Source organism: Muscardinus avellanarius, assembly GCF_963383645.1.
Source record: "Muscardinus avellanarius genome assembly, chromosome: 11".
In the NCBI taxonomy this organism is placed as follows: Eukaryota; Metazoa; Chordata; class Mammalia; order Rodentia; family Gliridae; genus Muscardinus; species Muscardinus avellanarius.
The window spans coordinates 86,420,034-86,437,486 of record NC_137797.1 but is presented as its reverse complement, the minus strand read 5'-3'; the positions used below and the strand labels follow the sequence as shown (position 1 = coordinate 86,437,486).

The 17,453-nt window shown below is 41.2% G+C and overlaps 1 protein-coding gene across 3 annotated transcripts in view; it reads right to left on the bottom strand.

The window, feature by feature from the left end:
* The window catches only part of DENND5B (DENN domain containing 5B), a gene marked incomplete at both ends in the record, with an annotated part of 170,963 nt that overhangs the window by 80,670 nt on the left and 72,840 nt on the right, over positions 1 to 17,453 (bottom strand). For all 3 annotated transcript variants that reach the window (XM_080706507.1, XM_080706508.1, XM_080706509.1), the window contains one exon: positions 1,355 to 1,542. In XM_080706507.1, the coding sequence (XP_080562633.1) occupies positions 1,355 to 1,542 (188 nt within the window). The remainder of the gene's footprint in view (positions 1 to 1,354; positions 1,543 to 17,453) is intronic.

Below are 17,453 nucleotides of genomic sequence, written 5' to 3'. Positions count from 1 at the left end.
TTCATTTAATGGAAGAAAAAACAAGAAAATTCAAGGAATTAAAAAAAAAAGAAGTAAAATAGGGAGCAAAAGGCAGAGAACATGAGCAATCCCCTAAATAACTAGACAGCTTTCACATATATTTTATATGACCTGAATCAAGCTATTTTCCCTTGAACAAAGACATTAATTTTGGTAGGGAAACATTCATTAGAATAAAAGTTAGCAATGGATGGTTATGGGTATCATTAGAGGGTATAGTGGCTATGGCTTAGTTTGTTATCTTAAATTCATTTATTAAAATGAGGATCTCAATGGGAAATAAGAACAAATAAAAGCGAAGCTCAGCATGAGAAATTTTATTAAGAAAGGTGCTAATTAAATAGCTAATAATATAGGCCATGGCACTCCCAACAATATTTCATTCCAAATGCTTTATATTGCAATTCTGAATTGCAAAAGTTAAACAACGGTTTAAAAAGAGATTCAAAATGCTTTCAAGAATTCTTGATTATCTTTTCTCTTAAACCACATTTGAAAATACAATGCACAGAAAAGAAAGCAACATTAAAGTGACAAAAAGATAGGGGTTAAAATTTTTGTCTCACTGACCAAATAGAGTTAACATTTAGGTTATTAACTGGCATTATGTCTAAAAACAGAGAACATTAAGTATTTGATATTTCCATTATCCTCAGCTTGCTGAAAGATATTTTTCATTTTATGGAGATCAAAAGTCAAATTCACTTCAATTAACACAGTGATTTTAAAGGATGTTAGACTTAGGATATGTTTAAAAGTAAAATATGTAGCATGAGTGTGAAAAAGAAATGAAATGTTATTATAATAATTGATGAATGAGATCATGCTACTATTGTTCCATCTTCTCAAATTTATAGTTGTGCAAATCTGCTATTGTCCTATTTTGAACTCTGTTTTTGTTTTTTGGTTTTGTTTTTGTGTGTGTGTGGTGCCGGGGATGGAACCCAGAGGCTTTCTACCTTTGGGCTATACTCCCAGACCTATTTTGTATTTTATTTGGAAACAGGGTCTCACTAAGTTGCAGAGAGCCTCACTAAGTAGCTGAGGCTGGCTTCGAACCCACGCGATCCTCCTGTCTCAGCCTCCCAAGCGCGGGGATTACAAGCGTGCGCCACCACGCCCGGCTTGAACTGTTTAATTAGTGGCTGTGTTGTAGTAACTGTCGGTCATGATCTGTACTCTATAGCTCAGGTCAGGCTCTATCCTAGCCACAGTTGGGAGATCCAGAATAGTCAGAAACACACACTTGGGCAAAGACAATGCTATTTAACAAAAGTACCCTAGACTTGAACCAAGAAACAGCAAATGTTTCATCATGGATTTTAAATTTTACCTCTTGAGGAAGTTCTAGTTTAGAACGATCAGTTCCTTCTTTTGACTGAAGGCCCATCAGATACGGAACAGGAGCATCAAGAAAATGTAGCAGAGAGGCAGGGAGGATGGGCACATAAACATGCTGCCACTGAAATGGGAACAAAAGTGTGGTGATGCCTTCGGCTACAGTCATCAGGCGTTGATAATCTGCACAAAACAAGGGAAAATGGAAGGAAAAATACAACTGCTGCATTAAGCTTGAAAGAACGAGAACAAAATTCTGCGTTAAAAACAAAATGCTTCTTCATGAGCAGGCAGAAATTAGGTCAGGTCGATCCCATCATAATTAGAGAGTTAAATGCTTTTGTTTGAATGGCTCTAGAATGGCTGTGTAAGTGAGAAACAATATCACACTCTCCTTGAAATCACTGGTATGTGCATTTACACTCTCAAAGTGTGAAAAATAAACTACTAAAATTGCTCATGGCACCTATCCCACTGAAAAGGTACAAGGTACAGTATATTGCTACTGATCACTTTGTACACAGGCACACTTATACAATCTCCAATTAGACGCTCGTTTTTTTCGTGTGTGTGTGTGTGTGTGTGTGTGTGTGTGTGTTGTGTATGATCATGGCTATAGCCTTTGGTAAGTTTTGTTTTGTTTTTGTGTGTGTGTGTCTGTATGTTTTTACTGGGAATTTAATCCTTGGACATTCTACCTCTGAGCTCCATCCCAACCCTATTTTTTTATTCTTTATTTTGAAACAGGGTCTCACTAAGTTACAGAGTGCCTCACAAATTGCATGAACCTGCAATCCTCCTGTCTCAGCCTTCCAAGTCCTGGGATTATACGCATGTGCTGCTATGCCCAGCTTTTTATTTTTTAATTTTGAAGCAGGGTCTTTCTAAATTGCTGAGGCTGGCCTCTAACCTGTGATACTTCTGTCTCAGCTTCCCAAGTACTGAGATTATAGGCATGTGTCACCATACCTGACGTAGAATTCAGACTTTTCTTTAGTTTAGAAAGGTAATATAGAAGTCAGGCGTGGTGGTGCGTGCTTGTAATCCCAGCATTTGGGAGGTTGATACAGGAGGATCGCGGTTCGTAGACAGCCTCAGCTACTTAGTGAGGCCCTTTGCAACTCAGTGAGACCCTGTTACAAAATAAAGAATAAAAATTAGGGCTGGGGGTGTAGCTTGAAGGTAGAATGCCCCTGAGTTCCATCCCCAGACCCACCAAAAAAAAAAAAAAAAGAAAGGTAATATATTATATATGCATATATATGAAATAGAAAGCATCTTATTATCAAATTCATTAATATTACATAACAAACCATACAAATGTTGAGCAGAAAATTAAAGAACACAAATAGGGTAACTGATTCAGTTATGATAAAAATCATATTCAAAGAATTCATAATTCTTAATATTTATTTTTGTAGTACTGGGAATTGAACTCATGGGTATTCTACCTCTGAGCTTCACAACCAGCCCTATTACTTATTTATCTATTTATTTATTGGTACTAGGGATGGAACCCAGGGTCATTCTACCTCTGAGCTATAACCCTAGCCCTACTCTTTATTCTTTTTTTTGCTGTATTGGGGATGAAACCAGGGGGCATTCTACCCCTTCAGCTATACTCTCAGCCCTATTTTTTACTCTTAAAACAGGGTCTCAATAAGTTGTGCAGGGCCTCACTAAGTAGCTAAGGCTGGCCGCAAACCCGGATCCTTGTCTTAGCTTCCCAAATGCTGGGATTACAAGCGTGTGCTACCATGCTCGGCTCCTTAATTTCAAATAGGGTCTTGCTGAGTTGCAAAGGGCCTCCCTAAGTAGCTGAGGCTGTCCGCAAACCACGATCCTCCTGTCTCAGCCTCCCAAATGCTGGGATTACAAGCATGCACTACGACGCCCAGCTTTATTTTTTGTGTGTGGTAGTGGGGATTGAGCCCAGGGGCATTCTATGTCTGAGCTACACCCCTAGCCCTATTTCTTATTTTTATTTTGAAACTAGGTTGATAAGAGTTTCATGCTTGCTGAGGCTCACTGTGAACCTGTGATCTTCCAGTTTAGTCTGCCAAGTGCAGAGATTACAGCATGCACCACTACACCTGTTAATGTTTTGGATTTGAGAACTCACAATAAAGGACTGTGGATTTGTAATAATTTCACTGTGCACAAATACAGTAAAGCTTGGGTGATAAAGACTTTTGAGCAGTCTTTTTTAAAAGGTTAAGGAAAATCATCAGGTAGTACTTGGTTCACATCAATTCACCAAATACTTGACCAAGCACAAACACACAAATAGGATATTTTCCATTTAAAAAATGTTCTTGTGTTATTTTAAGTTTTTATTTTACTTTATTAGTATTACTAGTAATACTGAGGGTTGAACACATGGTGTGCCACCATGCCCAGCTCCCCAGCCCTATTTTTTTATTCTTTCTATTATTATTATTATTATTATTATTATTATTATTATTATTAGTGGTACTGGGGTTCCTGGAAACCCTTCTACCTCCGGGCTACACTCCCAGACCTATTATATATATATTTTTGGAAACAGGGTCTTTTAAGCCAGTGAGGCTGGCTTCGAACCAGCACAATCCTCCCAAGCACTGGGATTACAAGCGTGCACTACCATGCCCAGCTTTATTCTTTATTTTGAAACAGGATCTCATTAAGTTGCAGAGGGCCTCACTAATAGGCTGAGGCTGGCCTCAAACTTGCAATCCTGTCTCAGCCTCCCTAGTACTGGGATTACAAGCATGGGCCACCAACCCAGTTTACTGTGAGTATTTAAAAAGTTTTATTTTGCAAGCAGGCATGGAGGTACACGCTTGTAATCCCAGTATTTGGGAGGCTGAGACCTGGAGGATCACAGTTCACAGACAGCCACAGCTACTTAGTGAGGCCCTCCGCAACCCAGTGAGACCCAGTATCAAAAGAAAAAATAGGGCAGGGGTTGTAGCTCGGAGGTCGAATTCCCCTGGGTTCCATCCCCAGACCAGAAAAAAAAAAAGTTTTATTGTGCAAAAATAGTTACACAAACTATTGATCTGAGTTTCTTTGGATACTGTTACATTTCTAAGACAATCACTTCCTTTAAAAAGGCCAATGTTTCTCATTCCACTTTCTTCTTCTTTAAAAAACACACACTGCTGGGCATGATGGCACACACTTGTAATTCCAGCATTTAAGAGGCTGAGATGGGAGGACTGAGGTTCAAGGACAGTCTCATCTACTTAGTGAGGCCCTTTGCCAAACTCAGTGAGACCCTGTTTCAAAATAAAGAGTAAAAAATAGGGCTGGGGTTAGAGTTCAGAGGTAGAATGCTCTTGGGTTCCAACCCCAGTACTGAAAAAAAACCAACAACAGCAACAACAAAACCAAAAGTAAAAAACAAAAAACACAGCTGGGCGTGGTGGCGCACTCTTGTAATCCCTGCACTTGGGAGGCGGAGACAAGAGGATCGTGCAGGTTCGAAGCCAGACACGCTGGCTTAAGAGACCTTGTTTCCAAAAATAAAAAAGTATAAAATAGGCCTGGGAGTGTAGCCCAGAAGTAGAAGGGCTTCCAGGAACCCCAGTACCATTAAATACACACACACACACACACACACACACACACACACACACCTGGGGGTAGGTCTGGGGTGTAGCTCAGAGGTAGAATGCCCCTGGATTCCATCTGTACTGCAACACACACACACACACACACACACACACACACACACACACACACACACAGAGCCAGGCGTGGTGGCACAAGCTTCCCAGTGCTTGGGAGGCTGAGGCTGAGACAGGAGGATCACAGGTTTGCGGCCAGTTTCAGCTACTTAGTGAGGCCCTTCACAACTGAGACCCTTTTCAATAATAAAGAATAAAAACTGGGTTCAATCCCCAGTAAGTACTACACACACACACACACACACACACACACACACACACACACACAGTTGGGTGCAGTGGTGCACACCTGTAACCCCAGTGCTTAGGAAGATGACACAGATTGTAGTTTCACAGTTAGCCTTAGCAACTGAGTGATGCCCTGTACAACTTAGTGTGACCCTACTTCAAAATAAAATTAAAAAGTTCTGGGGATATAGTTCAGTGGTAGAACACTCGCCTAGCATGCATGAGTGCCCTTGGTTCAGACCCCAACACCCCATACACACACACACACACACACACACACACACACACACACACACACAGCTGTAGCTGATTTGCAAGTAGTATGCTAATAGGCAAGAAGGAGGTTTGGTATATTGTAGGTTACATGGTGACCTTGCTTTGCTCTTCTTGTGAGCTGCTTGTGAGGCTGCTTATGTCCTGCAGAAGAACAACACGGCGTAGCTGTGAATATCAGATGAGTGTGTAGTAACAGCAAGGCCTATCTGTGGGAGCCAGACCAGTTCCAAGACATCAGGGTCAGCTTTTACATTTTTTCTTCAAGTATACGCCAGATACAGGTAAAAAGCTTGTAGTTTTAAGCAGTCAAATTATGTGCCAGTTATGCATTAATTACCTCTCAGCTCTTAATCCACCCAGTGCATAGTGAGAACCAGTACTCTTACAGTGAGGACAATATTAAGCTCTACCAGTAGAGGGCAATGGAGAGACACCTCAGGAGGATGGGGCTTCTCTTTCAGATCTCTGCAGAGTGCAGTGTTTTTTCCTGCTACTGCTGCATGACTGACATGTGGTACAAATACGCAAGGTCGTCTGGTGTTACACTGCCCAGCCAGAAATTCAGAACGTGCAGTCCCCAGCAACTGGGCTTAAGAGCACTTTCCTTGGCCCTCTCAACACAGACACTGCACCTTCAGATCTCATACCCGCATCTGCAACCTGCTCAGGAACTGCAGCTCCTTGCGCCGTGGAGGCTTGTCTGCTGGCTTAATGACTGAGGACCATCTCTGGCCCAGGCACCTACCGACATTCTCCATACTTTGCAAACACGATTTCTTCAGTACAATATAAATCCTAGCTGTGAGCCGGGCATGGCGGCGCACGCTTGTAATCCCAGCATTCAGGAGGCTAAGACTGGAGGACAGCGGTTCGCGGACAGCCTCAGCTACTTAGTGAGGCCCTCCGCAACTTACTGAGACCCTGTTTCAAAATAAAGAATAAAAAATAGGGCAGAGGGTGTAGTTCGGAGGTCAAATATCCCTGGGTTCCATCCCCAGACCCGCAAAAAAAAAAAAAAAAAAAAAAAAAAAAAATCCTAGCTGTGGGATATGGGTCCTATTTCCAAATCTGCCTTTTCTTATAGCTACTGTCCTACTGTCCTATATAACTTCATAATATTTCATATTACATTCCTTTATTTAAATTGCTGTGTAGTTTCTGGCTCCTTTTTGGACCTAAACTGAAAGGTAAAGGGTTTTGAATATCAAATTAAATTCCTAGCAATTCAGCTATTCTATTTTCTGTTATAAGAAAAATGTTTAGTGTCCTAGAAGACATAAATTCTAGTACCTTGGGCTACTTTCTTCCTTTGATTATGAAAAACACCAACATGGAAATTGAAAATATAATGTTTATTTTCACCATTTCTGCTACAGGTAATAAAAGATTATTGTGTAAAGCTGGGTAAGGCAGCATATACCTGTAATCCCAGTACTGGGTAGGCTGAGTCAGAAATATTACAGGTATGAGGCCTGTAATAAAACAAAGACACCCTGTTTCAAAAAAAAAAAAAAAAAGAGAGAGAAAGGGGGGAGGATCCTGGGGTACAGTTCAGTGGTAGCCTGCCCCAGGGTTCAATCCATAGTAACAGAAAACAAGACTACTATACACAGCTCACTTTGCCTTCCATAATGTGCCTACTTGTAGGTTTAATAGCCATTCTACTTTCTAGTTCTGTATCCTCTGCAAAGTTGGTTGAAATACCACAGTTATTTATTTTGCAATTATCAGCAGAAACAACAGCATTCTACTTGATTGAATAAAAAATAGGTAGAGTTTTGTTTCTTTAAGTTCTTTCTTTCTTTCTTTCTTTTTTGGTACTAGGGATTGAACCCAGGGGCATTCTACCTCCAAGCCCTATTTTTTTCCTTCCTTATTTTGAAACAGGGTCTCAGTAAGTTGCAGAGGGGCCTCACTAAGTAGATGAGGCTGACAGCAAACCAGCAATCCTCCTGTCTCAGCCTCCCAAATACTAGGATTAAAAGTGTGTGTCACCATGCCCGGCTCAAGCATTTTTTAAACTAATTTTTTTTGTGTGGTTCTGGGAATGGAACCCAGAGGCACTCTACTTCTGAGCTATAACTTCAGCTCTATTTTTTATTCTTTATTTTGAAACAGGGTCTCACTGAGTTGCAAAGGGCCTAAGTAGCTGAGACTGTCCGCAAACCACAATCCTCCTGTCTCAGCCTCCTGAATGCTGGGATTACAAGCGTGCGCCACCACGCCCGGCCTAAACTAAAAATTTTAAGAAAGGTTTTCTTTTTCCCATTGATACTCAAAATGACAAATGTGTAAAAGATGTTATTTTAATTTTTGTGTGTATGATACTGTGGATTGAATATAGAGGCGTTCTACCTCCAAACTATATCCCTAGCCTGTTTTTATTTTCTGTTTTGAAAGAGTCTCACTGGGTTGCTGAGAGTTGTCGGCTTTCATTGAACCTGCAATCTTTCGGTCTCAGCCTCACAAGTACTAAAATTGCAGGCATGTGCAACCAAGCCCAGCTATTTCAATACTTAAGACAAGCCTCAGTGTGGCGGATGCAGCTCTTCATGATTCTTAAGGCAACCCACACATAGGAAAACACCTGTTTGCAGTTCATTCACTGAACGTGACATGTTCTCACAGGCCCCTGAGCTTCTGCACATTCGTTTCCTCTGCCCTTCCCCTTGCACTGCCTGTCTAAATTCCACTATTTCCTCAGGCAGCTGTTACTTTGAATGTCTTCCTTAAACGGGGGTGGGCAGGTGCACACCTATAATCCCAGTACTTGGGAAGCTGAAACTTCAGTACTTGAGAAGCTGAGACAGGAGGATTGCAAGTTCAAGGCCAGCCTCAGCTACTTGGTGAGGCCCTCTGCAACTTAGTGAGACCCTGTTCAAAATGAAGAGTTAAAAAGGGGCTGGGGAGCCAGGTGTGGCGGCGCAGGCTTGTAATCCCCATGCTTGGGAGGCAGAGGCAGGAGGATCGCGCAGGTTGGAAGCCAGCCAACCTGCTGGCTTCAATATATATATATATATTTCCATGTATATAGGGTTCCATCCCTAGTACCACCAAAAAAGAAAGAAAGAAAGAAAGAAAGAAAGAAAGAAAGAAAGAAAGAAAGAAAAGAAAAAATAATGGGGCTGGGGATGTAGCTCAGAGGTAGAATGTCCCTGAGCTTAAAAAAAAAAATCTTGCTAAATTGCACAAACTGGCTTGGCTATGATCTTATGAATCTCCTGTCTCAATTTCTGAAATATCTAGCATTGCAGGTATGCATCACCAGGTTGGCTAATGATCATTTTTTTTATTAAAAAAAATTTTAAGCCAGGCTTGGTGACACACACTTGTAATCCTACTACTTGGGAGGCTGAGACAGGAGGATCATAGGTTCTCAGCCAGCCTCAGCTAGTGAGACCCTGTTTCAAAATAAAGAACACAAAATAGGGCTGGAGGTATAGCTCTGAGGTAGGATGTCCCTGGGTTCCACCCCCAGTTCCTAAAAAAAAAAAAAAAAAATCGCCGGGCGTGGTGGTGCACGCTTGTATTCCCAGCATTTGGGAAACTGACTGAGACAGTAAGATCACAGTTTGAAGAAAGCCTCAGCTACTACTTAGTGAGGCCCTTTGCAACTCAGTGAGAACCTGTTTCAAAAATAAATAAATAGCCGGGTGTGGGTGGCGCACACTTGTAATCCCAGCATTCAGGAGGCTAAGACCAGAGGATTGCGGTTCGCGGACAGCCTTGGCTACTAGTGAGGCTCTCAGCAACTCAGTGAAACCCGGTTTCAAAATAAAGAATAAAAAATAGGGCAGGGGGTGTAGCTCGGAGGTCGAATGCCCCTGGGTTTCATCCCCAGACCCGCAAAATAAATAAATAAATAAATAAATAAATAAATAAATAAATATGAATGAATAAATAAATAAATAAATAATAGGGCTGGGGGTGTAGCTTGGAGGTAGAATGCCCCTGAGTTCCATTCCCAGTACTGGAAAAAAAAAAAAATCAACACATTAAAGGTAAGAAAAGAAAAAGAAACGAAGAAAAAATAAAAACCCTCAAAAGTTACCATTACAAAAAGAGATGTAAAGCTGAGCGTGATGGCACAGCTTGTAATCTCAGTACTTGGGAGGCTGAGACAGGAGGATTGCAGATTTGAGGATGGCTTCAGTAAGTATTGAGACTCTCATCAACTTAGACACAGTTTCAAAATAAAAATTTAAAAAATAGAGATGTACCTTAAAGAAAAAAGAGAAACTCCGGTACTTGGGAGGCTGAGACAGGAGGATTATTGCAGCAATACCCTGTTTCAAAATTTAAAAAAAAACATGAGCCGGGAGTGGTGGCGCATGTTTGTAATCCCTGCTCTTGGGAGTGAGGATTGCACAGGTTCGAAGCCAGCCTCAGCTACTGAGTGAGGCTCTCAGCAACTTAGTGAGACCCTGTTTCCAAATAAAATATAAAATAGGTCTGGGAGTGTAGCCCGGAGGTAGAAAGCCCCTGGGTTCCACCCCCAGTACCACACACACATACATACACACACACACATCATCATCATCATCATCATCATCATCATCATCATAATAATAATAATATATAATAAAAAACAAGCTGGGCGTGGTGGCGCACGCTTGTAATCCCAGTGCTTGGGAGGCTGAGACAGGAGGATTGCACAGGTTCGAAGCCAGCCTCAGCTACTTAGTGAGGCTCTCAGCAACTTAGTGAGACCCTGTTTCCAAATGAAATATAAAAGAGATCTGGGAGTATAGCCCAGAGGTAGAAGGCCCCTGGATTTCATGCCCAGCACCACACACACAAAAAAAAAGAATAGCAGAGGCATAGAAGATAGGAATTTAAACACCAGTGTCTGACTTTTGGTACCAATAATTAAAACTTCAGGAGCATTTTTAGGCTGTGCTTTCCTCCTTTGGCTCTTCACAAAAGAATAAAGCAGTTCCCTGCTGCCCACATTCCTAGGCACATAGAGCATTCCTATGTGCTATGCAGTGCTCCTCAGCTGCCCCCTCCTGCCCAACACTCCCCTCTCCCTTTAAGGGATTAACTGCCAGAAAGTAGAAGCTATTTACAGTTTTCTTGAATAAGTTGGGAGTCTGCTAATCACAAATTGTTGGTCATACTCAAGTGGACATCACAGATTACTGGATATAGAGTTTAGAATCAAACTCAAATCTGGTATTTTAATGGCAGAGAGTAGGTTCCCATGATCTGGGTTCTAAAAGCAGTAAAATTTGACCAGTTTTGCTTTGACCAATATTTTAGCTGTGTGTGTGTGTGTGTGGTGGGGGGTACTAGGGGTAGAACCCAGGGGCTTTTCTACCACCAGTCTACATTCCTAGATCTGTTTTATATTTTATTTCAAAACATGGTCTCACTAAGTTGCTGAGAGCCTCACCAAGTAGCTGAGGCTGGCTTTGAACCTGTGTGATCCTGTCTCAGCCTCCCAAGTGCTGGGAACACAAGCGTGCGCCACCATGCCCGGTTCTGATCAATATTTTAATATTATTAGATTTATTTATTTATTTATTTATTTTTGTGGTACTGGGGATTAAACCCAGGGGCATTTTATCTCTGAGCCACACCTTCAGCCCTATTTTTTAATCTTTATTTTGAAACGGTCTCACTAAATTGTGGAGATACACACTAAGTAGCTGAGGCTGACAATGATCCTGTGATTCTCCTGTCTAGCCTCCCAAGTACTGGGATTATAAGCATGTGCCACCACACCCAGCATATTAGCTTTATTTTATGGTAAATATAATATTGCTTAATAAATTATTCATAGGCTAGGTGTGGTGGCACATGCTTACAATCCCAGTACTTGGGAAGCAGAAACAGTAGAATCACAGGTTCGAAGCCAGCCTCAACAACTTAGTGAGGCTGTCAGCGATTAGCTAGATCCTATTTCTATATAAAATAGAGCTGGGCATGGTGGTGCATGCTTGTAACCCCAGTACTTAGCAGGCTGAGAAAGGAGGATTGTAGGTTCAAGGACAGCCTCATCAAGTAATGAGACTCTCATCAATCTAGTGAGACCCTGTTTCAAAATAAAATAAAAAAGAGCTGGGTTGTAGATCAAAGGTAGAATGCCCCTGGGTTCAATCCCCAGTACCACATAAAAATTAATTAAAAATATCTGTATATATAAATAAATCTGGGTATATAGCTCAGAAGTAGAAGGTCCCTGGGTTCTGTCCCCAGTACCACCAACCATAAAAGTAAAAAAGAGATGGGCCTGGTGGCGCACCCTTGTAATCCCAGCATTTGGGAGGCTGAGACAGGAGGATCGCAGGTTTGCAGCCAGCCTCAGCTACTAAGTGAGGCCCTTTGCAACTCAGTGAGACCCTGTTTCAAAATAAACAATAAAAATAGGATTGGGATGTCTCTCACAGGTAGAATGCCCCTGGGTTCCATCCCCAGTACTGCAGAAAATAATAATAAGGATACTTAGGCATACTTTAACTCAGGTCAATTGAGATAAGTAATCATATGGAACTACCCCACATGGGTATCCCTTTAATAGTCTGGCTTTCCGTTGCCTATCTCCCTGAACATATGGCCAGGCCTCTGACTACTGCCCATGAGTGAATGAAAACCCAGACATGTGGGGGATTTTCACTATTGTCCAACTCTTCTGGCACTGTGAGGAAAACAGCAGGGAAGTTAGTCAGCCCACTGAGCTGATTTGCTTTTACTTTCTTCAATTGGAGTAGTGGCCTTCTAAATCAGATACTGCCCATTCACCTTGGACTGCTGTCCATAACCCTAGAACTCTTTCCTGGTCCCTTACTTTGTGAGAATCTCCTTCTTATAAGCCGGGCATGGTGGTGCACACTTGTAATCCCAGCATTTGGGAGGCTGAGACAGGAGGATCATGGTTCGCAGACAGCCTCAGCTACTTAGTGAGGCCCATTGCAACTCAGTGAGACCCTGTTTCAAAATAAAGAATAAAAAATCAAGACTAGGGGTGTAGCTCAGAGGTAGAATACCCCTGGGTTCCATCCCCAGTAACACCAAAAAAAAAAAAAAAAAAGATATCCAGTATAAATGATTTCCATTTCCTTATGGAACTCTTCTGGGCAATGCCTTCCCCCATTAGAGAGTTTTTCTGGTATCGCTCAAGATATGAATAATTCAGGTTTTGGGATTATTTTATGTCCATCGGTCTTAGGGACAGTTTCAGTTAATATCCTTTTGCAAGCTAGTTAATGCCGCTCAAGTAGAAATGGTCTAGTCGAGTTCCCCTGTAGTTGTCACTGGCAAGCACTCAGCAGCTCCTGACATAGCCCACAGACGGCCGAATACAGAGAATCTGTACCACACTCCAGCTTCTGTTCCACACTGTGGGCGCAGGCAGTCTAATTCATTACCATGCCAAGTCCAAGGTTCAGTCCCTCAGCTCTCCCCTTTGTATCTCTATATTTTGTTTTGTTTTTTTGGTTGAGCACTACCACACCCAGCCAAAGTTAGGGATTTTCTGATACCTTCCTGCCACGAAGTTGGTTAAATTGCTAAGATGGTTCCCAGAACTCGAAAAAGCACTTTACTGTAGTTAACCAGTTTGTTATGAAGAATTTAACTCCGAAACAGCCATATGGAAGCAATGTATAGGAGAAGGGGCGGGACTGGGCCGGGACAGAGCTTTGATGCCTTGTTTGGGTATGTTAACATCTCAGCAACTTACATGTTCACCATCCTGGAAGCTCCCCTATTTGGAGAGGGGAGGCACTGGAGATTGGACCCAGGGGCATTCTACCTCTGAGCTATACCCCAGCCCTCATTAAAATTTCTAGCTAATTACTACTGCAAAGTTTCTATGATGTACACACTCTTTAAATAACAGACTGAATTTTTTTTTTTTTTTTTTTGGCAGCACTGGGGATGGAACCTAGGGGCACTGTACCTCCGAGCTACACCCCCGTCTTTGTTTATTTGAAACAGGGTCTCACTGAGTTGCAAAGGGCCTCACTAAGTAGCTGGGGCTGTTCGTGAACCGCGATCCTCCAGTCTCAGCCTCCCGAATGCTGGAATTACAAGCGTGCGCCACCACATCTGGCGTTGAAATGTTTGTAAATTTTATGGATTTATCAATAAATAAGAAATGAAGTATCAAATGTTCTTTAAAAAATCCTGGACTTCCGGGAAGATGGCGACCGAGAAAAGCGGGGCTTAAGAGCCCCGCTAACAACAAATCTCCATTACCACAAAATCAGCGCCTTTCATAGCCAGAAAACACCATCACCAGTGAAACAAAAAATCACCAGGCTCCAGAGAGAAAGCGGACTGAGAACAGAGCCACAGAGGAGATACACCGGCCTCGCGCCCGAGGACGTGGCAGACGCGGCAGCAGCGCCATACTGCCGGCGGCAGCGGCGAATTCACCAGACGGCCACAGCAAGCCGAGGTGAGCCACTGCGGAACAGCTAGGCGGGATTTCTCCACGCAGAGAGCATCTACAGCTCCCAGTGGCCGAGCTCAGCACACGCTGCAGGGATTCAGAGTAGAAATCAAAATCAAGAAGAAAAACGCCAGCCCCGCAGCCGAGGGCGTAGCAGCGGCGCCATATTGCTACCGGCGGCAGCAGCAGCGAATTCAGCGAGGCCAGTACAGCTACATCTGCGTACTCAAGAACAGTGAGTCAAATTGCGGGCCACAGAGGAGAAATCCCTGGGACTTGACCCAGTGGGGGTGGGGCGGTGGCAGAGATATCACACCATAGGAGATCGTGCAACCTGGCACCCCCCACAGTCTAAAGCAGCCTCTATCGACTCTCTGGGTCGGAGACTCTGTGATAAAACCCAGTAAAGGAGTAGTGGGGTCTGAGATACTACTGACTCGAGATCCAGAGCACCTTAAGGGAAGTCATAGTGACCCAAGGGAAGAACCCAGAGAAGGCACAAACATCCGAAATCATGGGAAAGAGGAATAATACTGGAGCAATTAATGCCCACAACCCCACAACATCAGAACCCGATAAAACAGAAAATCAGAGATTTCTAGAAGATCAAATCAGGAAAATAACTGTAGAAATAATAGAGGTGCTTCGAAAAGAACTCAGAGAGAGCCAAAAAGAGATAAAGGATGCAATTAATGAAGTAAAGGCCTCAATTCAAAGCACAAACAACTGATTAGAACACATGGAGAACAAAATCTCGCTCTTAGAAGATGAGCAATCCAAAAATGAACTCATGGTTTCTAATCTAGAAAAAAATATCCGACAGCAGGAATCTGATATTGAAGAAATATGGGCCCATTTTAAGAGAGCTAACCTAAGAATTATTGGAATAGAGGAGGGAAAAGAAAGTGAAACCAAAGGGATCAACAATCTCTTCAAGGAAGTAATAGCAGAAAATTTTCCAAACATAGAGCAAGAGGTTGATACAAAGGTCCAGGAAACTTATAGAACTCTCTTTAGACAGGATCGGAGAAGAGGATCCCCACACCACATAATTGTCAAAATGACCAATGTGGAAGCCAAGCAGGGAGTCTTAAAGGCAACAAAAGCAAAGGGCCAAGTGACATTCAGAGACAAACCAATTAGAATCACTCCAGACTTCCCAAACCAAGTTATGAGAGCCAGAAGGGCTTGGAGTAACATATTCTCAATTCTGAAAGAAAACAACTTCCAGCCAAAAATTTCCTACTCAGCAAAACTTTCTATCAAATTAGATGGAGAAATAAGAAGCTTCCATGACAAACAGAAACTGAAGGAATTTATGTCTTCAAAACCAGCACTAGAGAAAATACTCAAAGAGATTAACTACAAAGAAGAAATAGGTAACACACTCCAGAACTAGAGAAACAAGATTTTCCATTCAACAGACAACTAAGATTGGTTATCTGTGGAGATTCATTATTTATGTTAGTCTTTTACCTATCTCTAAAGGGTATTGTTTGCCTTTATTGTTGTTAATTTTTAGGATTTCTAGTTGGAATATTAATATACCTTCAGATATAGCATTTGGAAATATTTTATCCCATTCTATTAGTAACTGTTAACTCTGTTTACATTGTCTTTGGATATACAATTTTTTTTTTTTTTTTTTTTAGGGAGTTTGTATACTCCTCTGTTGCCTGTGCCATTGAAATCATAACCAAGAAATCACTGCCAATTTCAATGTTGTGAGGTTTAATGACCCAGATTTTCTCCTAAAAGTTTATAGTCTTAAGATTTATATTTAGGTCTATTAATTTTGAGTTAATATTTGTATATGGGATTAGGTAAGGGTCCAATTTTATTCTTTTCCATGTAATTATTATTTTTTAACAATATTTAGTTAAAAGATTTTTATTTCCACCACCAAATGTTCGTGGAAACCTTGTCAAAAATAACTTGACAATATAGGGAAGAATTTAGCTCTAGGCTTTTATTTAACTCCAATGGTTTATATATCTGCCTTTAGAATAGTACTACACTGTTTCAATTATTGTAGCTTTATATGGTTTGAAATCAGAAAATATATATCTTCTAGCTTTGTTCTTTTTCAAGATCGTTTTGGGTACCTAGAGTCCATATTCCATATTAGGATAGATTTTTTTCTGAAAAATAAATATATAAATATATGATAGTTTCACCTAAAAAAATAGAAAAAAAATATTATCTGGTAAGAAAGAAAGCAAAAAGAAATATTGAAATGTTATCTTTAAGTCATCAAAAGTTTGGTACCAGACAAATGAAACTGTTATGTGAGATTATCATTTTTAATTTTAGATAAATTGCCATAATACTAGATGTCAACTACTAAGCCAAGCATGGGAGGGAGGGATAGGGAGAGAATGGGGTGGGGATTGGGTGGGGGCTGACTGGGAAAAGTGTGCATGTATGTCTACAAAAGTATGTATCCTACTATGATGTATGAATACAGTGCACCAATAAAAAAAAAATTAAAAAAAAATCCTTACACAGTCAGGAAGGATAAAGGAGGCACTAGAGTACAAGTCAACGTAATGATTTTTTTTTAAAGAATTTAAATGAAATGTCTTTCTCAAATGGGAGAGGCACTGTCAGTGTTAAAATCTTCACTGACACAGATCTTTCATTTCACTAACCAGTACCTAACCAGTACTTCATAATGAAGCTGAAGAATTAGTTAATAACTTAAAAATAAATATTGAGACAGGCAAGAAAAGGTGAAGGACAGTTCTCAACACAGTTAACATGGAGGTTAAGCACACTAGAGGAAGAATGACCCAGACCCAATTCTTGGTGCCACCACATGACTTATTTGCAGATAATCTAGCTTCCCTAAGACTCAATTTCCTCCTGATAAAACATGGATAAAAGCACTTACCTGGCTGGTGGGAAGATTAAATGTCGGGTGAAATCCCTGAATGCTCGTGCATTTCTGTAGCACAGTTCCTAACATAAAGTGACTTTAGTGAATGGCTACAAACTTACTATATGGCCCCTCTTCCCTGAATAAAATTTATGAAAGGAAAATCCAGTTCTAGATATTGGGCAAGAAGGTACATGCCTATAATTTCAGGTACTTGGGAGGCTGAAGTGGGAGAATTATGAGTTGGAGGCCAGTCTGGGTAATGCAGCAAGACACTGTCTCAAAGAAAAAAGAAACCTAGTTCTACCTTTTCAGGATTTGTTCCCTTGTTCTCAGTAGAAGACCAAGGTACTAAAAACACTCAAGAGTACAAATACATGCCCATAAATATTCATTCTTCTTCATTGGAAACTAAAATAAATTGGAAGATATTAATCAACTAAAACTGACAAATATTTTCCTTAAGCCAAATGAGAGGAGCTAATCAAACAAAGCGAAAAGATGAGGGTTCAGAACAGAGAAGCAGTGAGAAATGGCATGCTATATTTATTTATTTATTTATTTATTTATTTATTTTTTTTTTTTTTTTTTTTTTTACAGTACTAGGGATAGAACCCAGGGGGCATTCTACCTCCGAGCTACA